Source organism: Oncorhynchus gorbuscha, linkage group LG22 (genome assembly GCF_021184085.1).
Source record: "Oncorhynchus gorbuscha isolate QuinsamMale2020 ecotype Even-year linkage group LG22, OgorEven_v1.0, whole genome shotgun sequence".
Taxonomy (NCBI): Eukaryota; Metazoa; Chordata; class Actinopteri; order Salmoniformes; family Salmonidae; genus Oncorhynchus; species Oncorhynchus gorbuscha.
The window spans coordinates 38,645,752-38,663,349 of NC_060194.1; the positions used below are offsets into that span (position 1 = coordinate 38,645,752).

At 44.6% G+C, this 17,598-nt stretch overlaps 1 protein-coding gene across 1 annotated transcript in view; it reads right to left on the bottom strand.

Moving 5' to 3' along the window:
• Positions 1-731: 731 nt before the first annotated feature.
• The window catches only part of LOC124009436, a 47,345-nt gene continuing 30,478 nt past the window's right edge, over positions 732-17,598 (bottom strand). Inside the window, exons 28-40 of the mRNA XM_046321249.1 lie at positions 16,435-16,695; positions 13,482-13,742; positions 10,609-10,869; positions 9,560-9,820; positions 9,209-9,469; positions 8,621-8,887; positions 8,103-8,372; positions 7,489-7,749; positions 7,076-7,336; positions 5,793-6,083; positions 2,485-2,721; positions 2,262-2,315; positions 732-2,121 (exon numbers count right to left, since the gene is read on the bottom strand). Of these exons, the coding sequence (XP_046177205.1) occupies positions 1,826-2,121; positions 2,262-2,315; positions 2,485-2,721; positions 5,793-6,083; positions 7,076-7,336; positions 7,489-7,749; positions 8,103-8,372; positions 8,621-8,887; positions 9,209-9,469; positions 9,560-9,820; positions 10,609-10,869; positions 13,482-13,742; positions 16,435-16,695 (3,242 nt within the window). The 3' untranslated portion in view covers positions 732-1,825. The remainder of the gene's footprint in view (positions 2,122-2,261; positions 2,316-2,484; positions 2,722-5,792; positions 6,084-7,075; positions 7,337-7,488; positions 7,750-8,102; positions 8,373-8,620; positions 8,888-9,208; positions 9,470-9,559; positions 9,821-10,608; positions 10,870-13,481; positions 13,743-16,434; positions 16,696-17,598) is intronic.

The following is a 17,598-nucleotide window of genomic DNA, read 5'->3' on the forward strand; positions in this document are numbered from 1 at the left end:
CTCCGTTGTTCATTGGTCCCATTAGAAATAAACCATAAGTATCGACATCAATGAAAGGGAGATATGAGTATTTTCTATATTCTATTTTGTACGGAATGACAATGAATTTGAATTAATGAAAGTGGAAAAGTTGTACATTTTGATCATTTTTGTCTGACTGTTTCTCTTGATAAAGATAGTCAAGAAAATGGCACAGTACATTACAAATCATCTGTTATTGAAAATACAGCCAGATATATTACTCTTCAATAAAGATACATATACTTTCTCATATATACTGAACAAAAATATAAACGCAACATGTAAAGTGTTGGTCCCATGTTTCATGAGCTGAAATAAAATATCCCAGAAATGTTCCATACCCACGAAAAGCTTTTTTCTCATATTTTGTGCACAAATTGGTTTACATTCCTGTTAGTGAGCATTTCTCGTTTGCCAAAAGATTTCATCCACCTGACAGGTGTGGCATATCAATAAGCTGATTAAACCATTAAAAGGCCATTCTAAAAATGTGCACAGATGTCTCAAGTTTTGAAGGAGCATGCAATTGGCATGCTGACTGCAGGAATGTCCACCAGAGCTGTTTGAAATGTGTTAATTTCTCTACCATAAGCCACCTCCAACTTCGTTTTAGAGAATTTGACAGTATGTCAAACCGAACTCATAACCGCAGACCACGTGTAACCACGCCAGCTCAGGAACTCCACATCTGGCTTCTTCACCTGCAGGATTGTCTGAGACCAGCCACCTGGACAGCTGATGAAACTGGAGTGTTTCTGTCTGTCATAAAGCCCTTTTGTGGGAGAAAACAAATTCTGATTGGGTGGGCCTAGCTGCCAAGTGGGTGGGCCTAGCTGCCAAATGGGTGGGCCTGTGCATGTGAAATCCATAGATTAGGGCCTTATGAATTTATTTAAATTGACCGATTTCCTTATATTCACTGTTACTCAGTAACATTTTTGAAATTGTTGCATGTTGCATTTATATTTTTGTTCAGTATACATAAGTAATAAAAAGGAAAGATGCATATAAAACAAGTCATTAAAATTAACTTGTTGAAGGTATTGTAAAAATTACACAAAAACTAGAATGTTTGAGCTTTGATTTCACCAATTTCAGCATGGAGGATGAGGATGATGTGTTAGGAATAGTATACTTCACAGGTCGTTTCTCACAAGTCATACAAATATGTTCCACTACTTGATACATCAGGCAAAGAGATAGGAAATCACCACTTTGGATACGATATCTCAACCATCACACCGCAGACAAAGCTACCCCAAAACTTTCTTTAAAATATAGACAATTTAGAAAACGTTACGGTCCGCTATAGCAGTGTTTCCCAACCCTGGAACTCCAGTACAACCAACAGAACACGTTTGTATTGTTACCCTGGACAAGCACACCTGAATCAACTTGTCAACTAATCATAAATCCCGCAAGGAATAAGGTGCATTTGTCGAGGGCTAGAACGCCAACGTGTACTGCTGGAGGTACTGGAAGACGAGTTGGGTAGCATTCAGCTGTCTGCAGTGACTATACAATACATGCTGCCATCGGCCCTGTAACGCCGACCAGAGCCATACTGTCGCTTTTGCGTTTAACCAGGAAGTTAGAAGACCACTTTCCCAAAGGAGACCTTAGTTTTGCAGAGTAAAGCAGACTGATTTGAGATTGAACAATTGCTTGTGGGTTGCCTTGCCCATGTTGGCACCAAAAGATCCAGAGACTGTATTACATTCTCGTTCTGTGATACCCATGATTAGAGCCATATATTCAGATACATTCATGGCTCTACTTCTTTTCTTCAGTCCAGAACCCCCCTTCACATCTTGACTGCAGGTGCCACAGTCTCCACACACACAGGCTCTGAGTCGGGCCCCTTGCTGGCCTCTGTCTGGGCAGACACAGATAGGCAGTAAGTGGAGGAAGGGTTGAGGTCAGTGACGATGGAGCTCTCGCCGTACACGGTCAGTATCTGGGAGCGGCTGGCGTAGCGGGGGTGAGAACTCTGCTCTCGGACCACCAGGGTGTAGTAGGCCGCCCCCTTCACGCGGGACCACTCCACTAGGAGGACGTTTAGGGTTTCCACGGTGACCTGCACCTCGGGCATGGACAGACCTGATGAAGGAGGCAAGGAGAGTGGTCTGATTATGAACTGAATTATTTATTAGAATTGATTTGTTATTAAAACCACTTTTCAGTTTGTAACGTTGCTCTCCTGTATCATAGAGTATGAAGTAGAGCAGAGCTTAACGCACCCTTCTCTGAGATCATCTCTTCTTCACTGAGATCTCTCCTTTTCAAGTGATGCACTGTAGATGGGAACCATGTTAAGAGACATTGATTAACATTATATTAAGAGACGGTGATTAACATTATATTAAGAGACATTGATTAACATCATATTAAGAGACTGGCTTCTGCCTATTTCGATAACAAACGGTCACATTTTCAAACACAACCGTCTGGGTTGGTTCCTACCTGTTATTTCCCTGGTGGGTTCGCTCTCCCCGGCAGTGTTGCTAGCGGTAACCTCCAGGTTGTTGTAGTCCAGGTTGACCAGGGAACAGGACAGCTGTACTGTGCTGCACACCTGGGTCCGCACCACACCACTGATGTCATACACCGTATACATGGTGGCATAGACGGAACCATTCCACGAGATGGTGGCCGAGGAGTTGGAACCACTGTAGGTCACCACCGGTGGAGGGCAAGGGGCTGGAGACACGGAATGCTATGGTTAGAGTTATGGTTATGGATGAGTTATGTTATGTTTAGGGCAAGGGGCTGGAGACACGGAATGCTATGGTTAGAGTTATGGTTATGGTTGAGTTATGTTATGTTTAGGGCAAGGGGCTGGAGACACGGAATGCTATGGTTAGAGTTATGGTTATGGTTGAGTTATGTTATGTTTAGGGCAAAGGGCTGGAGACACGGAATGCTATGGTTAGAGTTATGGTTATGGTTATGGTTGAGTTATGTTATGTTTAGGGCAAGGGGCTGGAGACAGAATGCTATGGTTAGAGTTATGGTTATGGATGAGTTATGTTATGTTTAGGGCAAGGGGCTGGAGACACGGAATGCTATGGTTAGAGTTATGGTTATGGTTGAGTTATGTTATGTTTAGGGCAAGGGGCTGGAGACACGGAATGCTATGGTTAGAGTTATGGTTATGGATGAGTTATGTTATGTTTAGGGCAAGGGGCTGGAGACACGGAATGCTATGGTTAGAGTTATGGTTATGGATGAGTTATGTTATGTTTAGGGCAAGGGGCTGGAGACACGGAATGCTATGGTTAGAGTTATGGTTATGGTTGAGTTATGTTATGTTTAGGGCAAGGGGCTGGAGACACGGAATGCTATGGTTAGAGTTATGGTTATGGATGAGTTATGTTATGTTTAGGGCAAGGGGCTGGAGACACGGAATGCTATGGTTAGAGTTATGGTTATGGTTGAGTTATGTTATGTTTAGGGCAAAGGGCTGGAGACACGGAATGCTATGGTTAGAGTTATGGTTATGGTTGAGTTATGTTATGTTTAGGGCAAGGGGCTGGAGAGACGGAATGCTATGGTTAGAGTTATGGTTATGGATGAGTTATGTTATGTTTAGGGCAAGGGGCTGGAGACACGGAATGCTATGGTTAGAGTTATGGTTATGGTTGAGTTATGTTATGTTTAGGGCAAGGGGCTGGAGACACGGAATGCTATGGTTAGAGTTATGGTTATGGTTGAGTTATGTTATGTTTAGGGCAAGGGGCTGGAGACACGGAATGCTATGGTTAGAGTTATGGTTATGGTTGAGTTATGTTATGTTTAGGGCAAGGGGCTGGAGAGACGGAATGCTATGGTTAGAGTTATGGTTATGGTTGAGTTATGTTATGTTTAGGGCAAGGGGCTGGAGACACGGAATGCTATGGTTAGAGTTATGGTTATGGTTGAGTTATGTTATGTTTAGGGCAAGGGGCTGGAGACACGGAATGCTATGGTTAGAGTTATGGTTATGGTTGAGTTATGTTATGTTTACGGCAAGGGGCTGGAGAGACGGAATGCTATGGTTAGAGTTATGGTTATGGTTGAGTTATGTTATGTTTAGGGCAAGGGGCTGGAGAGACGGAATGCTATGGTTAGAGTTATGGTTATGGTTGAGTTATGTTATGTTTAGGGCAAGGGGCTGGAGACAGAATGCTATGGTTAGAGTTATGGTTATGGTTGAGTTGTTATGTTATGTTTAGGGCAAGGGGCTGGAGACACGGAATGCTATGGTTAGAGTTATGGTTATGGTTGAGTTATGTTATGTTTAGGGCAAGGGGCTGGAGAGACGGAATGCTATGGTTATGGTTATGGTTGAGTTATGTTATGTTTAGGGCAAGGGGCTGGAGACACGGAATGCTATGGTTAGAGTTATGGTTATGGTTGAGTTATGTTATGTTTAGGGCAAGGGGCTGGAGACACGGAATGCTATGGTTAGAGTTATGGTTATGGTTGAGTTATGTTATGTTTACGGCAAGGGGCTGGAGAGACGGAATGCTATGGTTAGAGTTATGGTTATGGTTGAGTTATGTTATGTTTAGGGCAAGGGGCTGGAGAGACGGAATGCTATGGTTAGAGTTATGGTTATGGTTGAGTTATGTTATGTTTAGGGCAAGGGGCTGGAGACAGAATGCTATGGTTAGAGTTATGGTTATGGTTGAGTTATGTTATGTTTAGGGCAAGGGGCTGGAGACACGGAATGCTATGGTTAGAGTTATGGTTATGGTTGAGTTATGTTATGTTTAGGGCAAGGGGCTGGAGAGACGGAATGTTATGGTTATGGTTATGGTTGAGTTATGTTATGTTTAGGGCAAGGTCTATATGACCTCACCAGGAAAAACTCTGGGTCCTAGTAATGTTATGTTATGACTATGAGCCATAAACATAAAGAGTTGCACACTCCATATATAAACTCCCAGTAATCTATTGGGTAAATCACCAACGTTTCGGCATCACAGTGCCCTGAAGAAGGCACCCTGAAGAAGGCACCCTGAAGAAGGCACCCTGAAGAAGGCACCCTGAAGAAGGCACCCTGAAGAAGGCACCCTGAAGAAGGCACCCTGAAGAAGGCACCCTGAAGAAGGCACCCTGAAGAAGGCACCCTGAAGAAGGCACCCTGAAGAAGACACCCTGAAGAAGGCACCCTGAAGAAGGCACCCTGAAGAAGGCACCCTGAAGAAGACACCCTGAAGAAGGCACCCTGAAGAAGGCACCCTGAAGAAGGCACCCTGAAGAAGGCACCCTGAAGAAGGCACCCTGAAGAAGGCACCCTGAAGAAGGCACCCTGAAGAAGGCACCCTGAAGAAGGCACCCTGAAGAAGACACCCTGAAGAAGGCACCCTGAAGAAGGCACCCTGAAGAAGGCACCCTGAAGAAGACACAGTGATGCTGAAACGTTGGTGATTTACCAATGTTTATATATGAAGTGTGCAACTCTTTATTTTTATAGCTTAGTTTATTCGCCGTTAGTCAGTACCTGGACATAAAATCATTTTCTCTGGGTGTGCACCAGCTCATGGTTTTTATATGTCATGACTTTAACACTTGATGCACTGACGTCAGATTTAGGTGTGAAATGTGTTATGCCATAGAGATAGATTGAGAGACAAAATAATAAGAAAATGGACTGCTTTAAAATGTAGCTGCTGTCACACATAATGGAACAGATACATGCATGAGTCCTCTATCTAAATCTATGAGTCCTCTATCTAACTCTATGAGTTATGCACATCTGTCCCACGTTAGTCCTCTTGCTGTACCTGTGATTCCAGTGATGGCCTCAGAGGGGGCGCTGTCGCCTGCAAAGTTCCTGCTCCTCACTGTCGCGCTATAGGACGAGCCACAGGGGAGGAGCAGCTCAAAGAAGCTGGAGCTGGTCCAATAGGAAGACAGCTCGAACAGGGATTGGCTGTCTCCCAGGATGCTCCCGGTCACCTCCAGCAGGTATTGGACGTTGGGACAGTTCACATGGGTCCAGGAAGCACGCAAAAACTGGGTCTGGTTCTGCGTGGGGAACATGGTCACTGCCATGGTCTCTGGGGGACAGGGAGCTACAGAAAAGGAGAAGGACAAACTGTCAGACTTTGAACAAAACGTCAACAAATACCTATATACAGATCTAAACATGTTCCTTCCTTTCTGACCTTCCTCTCCTGTTTGATGAAGAGATGAGGAGGGAACATGTCATGAATCAAGAAAATATCAATTGAGAGAGAGGCTCTAAGATGAGTTATCCTCCCAAGACCAAGGAAAACTATCACTACTCAATGATCAATATGTCTGTACGATAAGGTGACTGTACGATAAGGTGACTGTACAATATGATGACTGTACAATATGATGACCGTGCAATAAGGTGACTGTACAATATGATGACTGTACAATATGATGACTGTACAATATGATGACTGTACAATAAGATGGCTGTACAATATGATGACTGTACAATAAGATGGCTGTACAATATGATGACTGTACAATAAGATGACTGTACAATAAGATGACTGTACAATAAGATGGCTGTACAATATGATGACTGTACAATAAGATGACTGTACAATAAGATGGCTGTACAATATGATGACTGTACAATATGATGACTGTACAATATGATGACTGTACAATATGATGACTGTACAATAAGATGGCTGTACAAAATGATGACTGTACAATAAGATTGCTGTACAATATGATGACTGTACAATAAGATGGCTGTACAATATGATGACTGTACAATATGATGACTGTACAATATGATGACTGTACAATAAGATGGCTGTACAATATGATGACTGTACAATATGATGACTGTACAATAAGATGGCTGTACAATAAGATGGCTGTACAATAAGATGACTGTACAATATGATGACTGTACAATATGATGACTGTACAATAAGATGGCTGTACAATATGATGACTGTACAATATGATGACTGTACAATAAGATGACTGTACAATAAGATGGCTGTACAATATGATGACTGTACAATAAGATGGCTGTACAATAAGATGGCTGTACAATAAGATGGCTGTACAATACCTGCTCCAGCCAGCAGAGGCTCACTGAAGGAGCTGTTGCAGGTCCCGTCTGAGGCCTGAACAGAGAAGTTGTACTGGGCACCACACTCCAGCCCTGTGATGGTACAGGAGGTCCCTGTGCTCTCACAGTAAAGCATGATGCCATCCTCAGCCTGGGCACAGCCCCAGTAGTCCACAACACCACCTCTGACTGTCCACGATAGCAGCGCAGAGTGGTTGACACACTGGACCAACACGGACAGACCGTCTGGCTGGCAAGGCACTAAAGGATAGAAAGGTCAAAGTTGAAAGTTTAGGTCAAATGGCAGATGATGACATCATATAAATAGTGCATCATATTTTGGCAGAAGCACATGGAGTGTGTCTTCAGAAGTTCTTTGGGACACACACACGTCATTTTTGTGTGATGCGTACCCGTATTGAACGTGACGTTCTGGCTGGCCATACTGGAGCAGTTCTCGTGGCTAGCGGTCACAGAGACGGCATACTGCTGACCACACTGCAGCGCAGACAGGGAGCAGTTGCTGGCGGTCGTGTTGCAGGACCGCACGTCACCATTTCCACCCGTTGCGATCATGAGGTAGGTCTCAGCCACAGGGGACGCGGTCCAGGACACGTGCACTCCATGGGACTCACAGGAGGAGCTGATGGCCACACCCTGGGGTGGGCAGGGTTCTGAGAGGGACACATAGGGAGGAGGGTGAGAGGTCAGAGATGAACTTTAGATAGATAACTAGAACAAGCAAGGACACTAACCATGTTGACTATAATGACCACTGTTATAACAACTGTTATAAAACCTGTTCTGGAACAGCTTTACTACAGAGTACCAGGGTCTGTATGCACAAAGCGTCTCAGAGCAGGAGTGCTGATCTAGGATCAGATGTGTCTTTTAGCTCCAAATGAATATGATTATATGGACAGGCAGGTCCTGATCCCAGATCAGAACTCAGTACTCTAAGGTACTTTGTGAATACGGGACCTGGTATGACTCTTAATGCAGCAATGAAAGTAACACAGTAACCTACCCATGCTGATCCTATAAGGAGGACTTCTCTGACTGGTGCAGCAGTCTGATGATGCTGCTACGATGACTGTGTAGTGCAGACCGCAGAGCGCCCCCTCCAGGTCACAGCTGCTGGCAGAGCTGTTGCAGGTCAGCACGCTGCGGTCACTGGCCTCCGCTGTGGCGGTGTACACAGAGTTTCCCACGCTGCCCTCCATGGGCTTCCACAGGACCCGGATGGAGGAGTTGTGACACGGGGCGAAGGCGGTGATGCTTGCAAGGGTGCAGGGAGCTGGAGGTAAACACATGATATTTTGTTATTGATTTTCAGAGAGATATATAGCATGACACTAAATAATATGATAGCCAGTAAAATAGGTTAAAATAATTACTATAATATTCCCAGTCAACTTACATTGTCCTCCAAGAGTTACTGAATATCACTTTTTTTTATTTTTACACCAACGACCAAAAACCTTACATCCCAGCAAAATAGCCCCATTCATCCAACCAGAACCTGGCGACATCGCCATTCATTACCTGTCTCGAGTTCGAAGGTCGCACTGGGTGGACTATCACAGTGTCCGTTGCTAGCAGTAACAGAGAAGGTGTAGAGCACGCCGCAGGCCAGGTCAGGCACCTCACAGGTGGTGTCAAAGCCAGGGATGGAGCAGGAGGAGTTGAACCCCCCCACGCCATCAGCAGTCACCATGTACCTGTCCACCCCCAGAGCAGGGGCCCAGGACACCCAGGCAGAGTTGGTCACACAGTTCTGGCTACCGTTCACCCTCGTGGGCATGCATGGGGCTGGGTAGAAGGAGAGGAAGGGATGGTTAGATACACTGGAGCAATAATCCTAGAGAGAAGATGCCTTTTAGTAGGGAAGTTATGAACACTTTGAAGGGAGGTTTAGAGTCAGAAAAAAGTATCTCATCTGGGATCATGGGTCATCTAGAACTTTATATGTGTCGTATAAAAATAGCTATTCTGTTTTGATCAATCTAATTACCAAAACGTTCAGGAATCAAACTGTAGATCGGTTATGTATTAGTTGCTACACAATAGTCGATGGTGCATTCTGATGACAAACAACTGAGCAATGTCGTGTTCTGATGACCCGGGCCGTACCTGATGAGACGTTGAGAGCCTGACTTGGCATGCTGTGGCAGCCTCTTCTGGCAGCGGTGACCTGGACAGAGAAGCTCTCTCCACAGGGAAGACTGGTGATGGAGCACTGGGTGTCTGTAGTGTTACAGGAGTGGCTGCTCCCTACCTCTGTCACTGCATCCACCAGGAAAAACCAGGCATCCATGTTGGGTTCCCAGGTCACCAACATGATGCCTGAGGCACAGTGCACCTGGGCAGCCACATTCTGGGGCGGGCAGGGGGCTGGAGGGAGGGATTCTCATTAGTCAATTGCATTAGCAACACATTACTATCTGTGTATGTGTGTGTGTTCATGTTTTTTGCCCGTCTCACCCGTTTGCACGTCTGAGCTGACACTCTGAATGCTCCTACAGACTCCATCCATAGAGTGGACTGAGACGTTGTACATCTGGCCACACTGCATTCCCTCCAGATCACAGTAGGTGGCGCTAGAGTTACAGGAGGTAATGTGGCTGTTGGTAGCCTCTCCTACAACCATATAGGACAGTGCTCCACTGCCTCTGTCCCAGGTCACTGTGGTAGAGTTGGTGCTGCACTGGAGGCTAGTCTGCAGGTTACCAGGAGCACAGGGCCCTAGAGTGGAGACGAGAGGATGGACAGTGGGTTCATTTGGTGTTACTCAATTATCTAATCATTGAAAAACACATACATCCATATAATAATTAAATGACTTGGATAGTCTTATAATAACCAAGATATTACTCCAAAAGATCAAAGATATGCACTGAGTGTACAAAACATTGAAACAACAATCTCGAACAGCCTACTGTCACTCACAGACTCACGAGCTGCACTAGCTGAAAATAAATGTGAACAAAGCAGAATCAGGAAATTAATGCGCACTCTCCATTGCTTTTCAATGCAGATCCCGCATGATCGATGGGTGGACACAGTGCTGAGCAGTCCAGAGACAACAGATGTACAACAGTATACAGTTGCTAACTCAAGTCCAACAAGTGTGAATGTAATGAAGAATGGAATCTCGGATCCCCAGAACTTAATTGTTGCGTTAATGCGTGAGATCCTCCATCAGGTTCAGGGGAAAGATGTATGAGAAAAGATACAAACCAGACTATCAAAGTCTCCACCCCACTAAATGGATGGCCTAAATGTCCCCTCCCCTTCTGAAATTCGAAAGATGTGAAATCGTGATTTGTCCAAATGATCAGTGGCGTAAAAAATCTACACAGCGGAACAAAGTCCCTGGTTAATCGTCTCATCCCACAGTCTGTTGAGAGATGTTACGATATCGTTCTATGTTACGTGCGTCTGTTCATGAGAGATTATGAAAGATGTAATCGAGTTCTAGATCTACAAGATATTCATCACAGAGAGATCAGACAGACTCTGTATCTTCTCACCTGTTCTGAGTTCAACGTCAGGGCTGGGGTCGCTATAGCAGCCCCTGTCCATGGTAACCACAGTGACAGCGTAGGTCTCGGCGCAGTGCAGGTCGTTGAAGGAACAATCGGTGGAGTTGGAGCTGCAGGTGTGGGTGTGTCCGTCGTCACCTGTGGCTGTTGCTAGGTACATGTCCGCCCTGGCAACGGCCGTCCAGGAGACAGTGCCCATGTTGCCATCACACTGCAGAGACGTTGTGACATTGGTGGGGGGACAGGCACCTGTAGGGAGAGAGAAAGAGAGAGAGAAAGAGAGAGACAGAGAGAAGAGAGAGACAGAGAAAAGGAGAGAGTATTATTTGTATTTTTGACAACGTTTACTTGTACTTCACCACATTTCTAAAGACAATGATGTACTTTTTACTCCATACATTTTCCCAAACACCCAAAAGTTATTCTTACATGTTGACAGGAAAATGTTCAAATTCAGACTTATAAAGATAACATCTCTGGTCATCCCAACTGCCCCTGATCTGGCAGAATCACTGAACACAAATGATTTGTATGTAAATTATGTCTGAGTGTTGGACTGTGCCCCTGGTTATCCGTCAATAAAAATGTAATACAAATTGTGGGATATGAAGTAGTGTTGTTAGCACCCCCTATCTTCAAGGAGTGTAAGGTGTTATTGGCCCCGGACACTGGGCTGGCATCCCAGGTCAGGGACAGGATGTTGGTGGAACAGGACACCATGCCCTCCAGGTCTATGGGTGGACACAGTGCTGAGCAGTCCAGAGACAACAGATGTACTAGAGTATATAGTTGCTAACTCAAGTCCAACAAGTGGGAATGTAATGAAGAATGGAATCTCGGACCCCCAGAACTTAATTATTGCGTTAATGCGTGAGATCCTCCATCAGGTTCAGGGGAAAGATGTATGAGAAAAGATACAAACCAGACTATCAAAGTCTCCACCCCACTAAATGGATGGGCTAAATGTCCCCTCCCCTTCTGAAATTCGAAAGATGTGAACACTTGTGAAATCGTGATTTGTCCAAATGATCAGTGGCGTAAAAAATCTACACAGCGGAACAAAGTCCCTGGTTAATCGTCTCATCCCACAGTCTGTTGAGAGATGCTGCGATAACGTTCTATGTTACAGTGCCTTGCGAAAGTATTCGGCCCCCTTGAACTTTGCGACCTTTTGCCACATTTCAGGCTTCAAACATAAAGATATAAAACTGTATTTTTTTGTGAAGAATCAACAACAAGTGGGACACAATCATGAAGTGGAACGACATTTATTGGATATTTCAAACTTTTTTAACAAATCAAAAACTGACAAATTGGTCGTGCAAAATTATTCAGCCCCCTTAAGTTAATACTTTGTAGGGCCACCTTTTGCTGCGATTACAGCTGTAAGTCGCTTGGGGTATGTCTCTATCAGTTTTGCACATCGAGAGACTGAAATTCTTTCCCATTCCTCCTTGCAAAACAGCTCGAGCTCAGTGAGGTTGGATGGAGAGCATTCGTGAACAGCAGTTTTCAGTTCTTTCCACAGATTCTCGATTGGATTCAGGTCTGGACTTTGACTTGGCCATTCTAACACCTGGATATGTTTATTTTTGAACCATTCCATTGTAGATTTTGCTTTATGTTTTGGATCATTGTCTTGTTGGAAGACAAATCTCCGTCCCAGTCTCAGGTCTTTTGCAGACTCCATCAGGTTTTCTTCCAGAATGGTCCTGTATTTGGCTCCATCCATCTTCCCATCAATTTTAACCATCTTCCCTGTCCCTGCTGAGGAAAAGCAGGCCCAAACCATGATGCTGCCACCACCATGTTTGACAGTGGGAATGGTGTGTTCAGGGTGATGAGCTGTGTTGCTTTTACGCCAAACATAACGTTTTGCATTGTTGCCAAAAAGTTCAATTTTGGTTTCATCTGACCAGAGCACCTTCTTCCACATGTTTGGTGTGTCTCCCAGGTGGCTTGTGGAAAACTTTAAACAACACTTTTTATGGATATCTTTAAGAAATAGCTTTCTTCTTGCCACTCTTCCATAAAGGCCAGATTTGTGCAATATACGACTGATTGTTGTCCTATGGACAGAGTCTCCCACCTCAGCTGTAGATCTCTGCAGTTCATCCAGAGTGATCATGGGCCTCTTGGCTGCATCTCTGATCAGTCTTCTCCTTGTATGAGCTGGAAGTTTAGAGGGACGGCCAGGTCTTGGTAGATTTGCAGTGGTCTGATACTCCTTCCATTTCAATATTATCGCTTGCACAGTGCTCCTTGGGATGTTTAAAGCTTGGGAAATATTTTTGTATCCAAATCCGGCTTTAAACTTCTTCACAACAGTATCTCGGACCTGCCTGGTGTGTTCCTTGTTCTTCATGATGCTCTCTGCGCTTTTAACGGACCTCTGAGACTATCACAGTGCAGGTGCATTTATACGGAGACTTGATTACACACAGGTGGATTGTATTTATCATCATTAGTCATTTAGGTCAACATTGGATCATTCAGAGATCCTCACTGAACTTCTGGAGAGAGTTTGCTGCACTGAAAGTAAAGGGGCTGAATAATTTAGCACGCCCAATTTTTCAGTTTTTGATTTGTTAAAAAAGTTTGAAATATCCAATAAATGTCGTTCCACATCACGATTGTGTTCCACTTGTTGTTGATTCTTCACAAAAAAATACAGTTTTATTTCTTTATGTTTGAAGCCTGAAATGTGGCAAAATATGGCAAAGTTCACGGGGGCCGAATACTTTCGCAAGGCACTGTACGTGCGTCTGTCCATGAGAGATTATGAAAGATGTAATCGAGTTCTAGATCTACAAGATATTCATCACAGAGAGATCAGACAGACAGACTCTGTATCTTCTCACCTGTTCTGAGTTCAACATCAGGGCTGGGGTCGCTACGGCAGCCCCTGTCCACGGTAACCACAGTGACAGCGTAGGTCTCGGCGCAGTGCAGGTCGGTGAAGGAACAGTCGGTGGAGTTGGAGCTGCAGATGTGGGTGTGTCCGTCGTCACCTGTGGCGGTTGCTAGGTACATGTCCGCCCTGGCAACGGCCGTCCAGGAGACAGTGCCCATGTTGCCATCACACTGCAGAGACGTTGTGACATTGGTGGGGGGACAGGCACCTGTAGGGAGAGAGAAAGAGAGAGAGGGAGGGTGATGGAGAAAGAGAGAGAGAGAGGAAGAGAGAGAGGAGAGAGGGGAGAGAGAGAGAGAAGGGAGAGAGAGAGAGAGGGGAGAGACAGAGAGAAGGGAGAGACAGAGAAAAGGAGAGAGTATTATTTTTATTTTTGACAACGTTTACTTGTACTTCACCACATTTCTAAAGACAATGATGTACTTTTTACTCCATACATTTTCCCAAACACCCAAAAGTTATTCTTACATGTTGACAGGAAAATGTTCAAATTCAGACTTATAAAGATAACATCTCTGGTAATCCCTACTGCCCCTGATCTGGCAGAATCACTGAACACAAATGATTTGTATGTAAATTATGTCTGAGTGTTGGACTATGCCCCTGGTTATCCGTCAATAAAAATGTAATACAAATTGTGGGATATGAAGTGGTGTTGTTAGCACCCCCTATCTTCAAGGAGTGTAAGGTGTTATTGGCCCCGGACACTGGGCTGGCATCCCAGGTCAGGGACAGGATGTTGGTGGAACAGGACACCATGCCCTCCAGGTCGATGGGTGGACACAGTGCTGAGCAGTCCAGAGACAACAGATGTACTAGAGTATACAGTTGCTAACTCAAGTCCAACAAGTGGGAATGTAATGAAGAATGGAATCTCGGACCCCCAGAACTTAATTATTGCGTTAATGCGTGAGATCCTCCATCAGGTTCAGGGGAAAGATGTATGAGAAAAGATACAAACCAGACTATCAAAGTCTCCACCCCACTAAATGGATGGGCTAAATGTCCCCTCCCCTTCTGAAATTCGAAAGATGTGAACACTTGTGAAATCGTGATTTGTCCAAATGATCAGTGGCGTAAAAAATCTACACAGCGGAACAAAGTCCCTGGTTAATCGTCTCATCCCACAGTCTGTTGAGAGATGCTGCGATAACGTTCTATGTTACAGTGCCTTGCGAAAGTATTCGGCCCCCTTGAACTTTGCGACCTTTTGCCACATTTCAGGCTTCAAACATAAAGATATAAAACTGTATTTTTTTGTGAAGAATCAACAACAAGTGGGACACAATCATGAAGTGGAACGACATTTATTGGATATTTCAAACTTTTTTAACAAATCAAAAACTGACAAATTGGTCGTGCAAAATTATTCAGCCCCCTTAAGTTAATACTTTGTAGGGCCACCTTTTGCTGCGATTACAGCTGTAAGTCGCTTGGGGTATGTCTCTATCAGTTTTGCACATCGAGAGACTGAAATTCTTTCCCATTCCTCCTTGCAAAACAGCTCGAGCTCAGTGAGGTTGGATGGAGAGCATTCGTGAACAGCAGTTTTCAGTTCTTTCCACAGATTCTCGATTGGATTCAGGTCTGGACTTTGACTTGGCCATTCTAACACCTGGATATGTTTATTTTTGAACCATTCCATTGTAGATTTTGCTTTATGTTTTGGATCATTGTCTTGTTGGAAGACAAATCTCCGTCCCAGTCTCAGGTCTTTTGCAGACTCCATCAGGTTTTCTTCCAGAATGGTCCTGTATTTGGCTCCATCCATCTTCCCATCAATTTTAACCATCTTCCCTGTCCCTGCTGAGGAAAAGCAGGCCCAAACCATGATGCTGCCACCACCATGTTTGACAGTGGGAATGGTGTGTTCAGGGTGATGAGCTGTGTTGCTTTTACGCCAAACATAACGTTTTGCATTGTTGCCAAAAAGTTCAATTTTGGTTTCATCTGACCAGAGCACCTTCTTCCACATGTTTGGTGTGTCTCCCAGGTGGCTTGTGGAAAACTTTAGACAACACTTTTTATGGATATCTTTAAGAAATAGCTTTCTTCTTGCCACTCTTCCATAAAGGCCAGATTTGTGCAATATACGACTGATTGTTGTCCTATGGACAGAGTCTCCCACCTCAGCTGTAGATCTCTGCAGTTCATCCAGAGTGATCATGGGCCTCTTGGCTGCATCTCTGATCAGTCTTCTCCTTGTATGAGCTGGAAGTTTAGAGGGACGGCCAGGTCTTGGTAGATTTGCAGTGGTCTGATACTCCTTCCATTTCAATATTATCGCTTGCACAGTGCTCCTTGGGATGTTTAAAGCTTGGGAAATATTTTTGTATCCAAATCCGGCTTTAAACTTCTTCACAACAGTATCTCGGACCTGCCTGGTGTGTTCCTTGTTCTTCATGATGCTCTCTGCGCTTTTAACGGACCTCTGAGACTATCACAGTGCAGGTGCATTTATACGGAGACTTGATTACACACAGGTGGATTGTATTTATCATCATTAGTCATTTAGGTCAACATTGGATCATTCAGAGATCCTCACTGAACTTCTGGAGAGAGTTTGCTGCACTGAAAGTAAAGGGGCTGAATAATTTAGCACGCCCAATTTTTCAGTTTTTGATTTGTTAAAAAAGTTTGAAATATCCAATAAATGTCGTTCCACGTCACGATTGTGTTCCACTTGTTGTTGATTCTTCACAAAAAAATACAGTTTTATTTCTTTATGTTTGAAGCCTGAAATGTGGCAAAATATGGCAAAGTTCACGGGGGCCGAATACTTTCGCAAGGCACTGTACGTGCGTCTGTCCATGAGAGATTATGAAAGATGTAATCGAGTTCTAGATCTACAAGATATTCATCACAGAGAGATCAGACAGACGGACTCTGTATCTTCTCACCTGTTCTGAGTTCAACATCAGGGCTGGGGTCGCTACGGCAGCCCCTGTCCACGGTAACCACAGTGACAGCGTAGGTCTCGGCGCAGTGCAGGTCGGTGAAGGAACAGTCGGTGGAGTTGGAGCTGCAGATGTGGGTGTGTCCGTCGTCACCTGTGGCGGTTGCTAGGTACATGTCCGCCCTGGCAACGGCCGTCCAGGAGACAGTGCCCATGTTGCCATCACACTGCAGAGACGTTGTGACATTGGTGGGGGGACAGGCACCTGTAGGGAGAGAGAAAGAGAGAGAGGGAGGGTGATGGAGAAAGAGAGAGAGAGGAAGAGAGAGGGGAGAGAGAGAGAGAAGGGGAGAGAGAGAGAGAAGGGGAGAGAGAGAGAGAAGGGAGAGACAGAGAAAAGGAGAGAGTATTATTTTTATTTTTGACAACGTTTACTTGTACTTCACCACATTTCTAAAGACAATGATGTACTTTTTACTCCATACATTTTCCCAAACACCCAAAAGTTATTCTTACATGTTGACAGGAAAATGTTCAAATTCAGACTTATAAAGATAACATCTCTGGTAATCCCTGAACACAAATGATTTGTATGTAAATTATGTCTGAGTGTTTGACTATGCCCCTGGTTATCCGTCAATAAAAATGTAATACAAATTGTGGGATATGAAGTGGTGTTGTTAGCACCCCCTATCTTCAAGGAGTGTAAGGTGTTATTGGCCCCGGACACTGGGCTGGCATCCCAGGTCAGGGACAGGATGTTGGTGGAACAGGACACCATGCCCTCCAGGTCGATGGGTGGACACAGTGCTGAGCAGTCCAGAGACAACAGATGTACTAGAGTATACAGTTGCTAACTCAAGTCCAACAAGTGGGAATGTAATGAAGAATGGAATCTCGGACCCCCAGAACTTAATTATTGCGTTAATGCGTGAGATCCTCCATCAGGTTCAGGGGAAAGATGTATGAGAAAAGATACAAACCAGACTATCAAAGTCTCCATCCCACTAAATGGATGGGCTAAATGTCCCCTCCCCTTCTGAAATTCGAAAGATGTGAACACTTGTGAAATCGTGATTTGTCCAAATGATCAGTGGCGTAAAAAATCTACACAGCGGAACAAAGTCCCTGGTTAATCGTCTCATCCCACAGTCTGTTGAGAGATGCT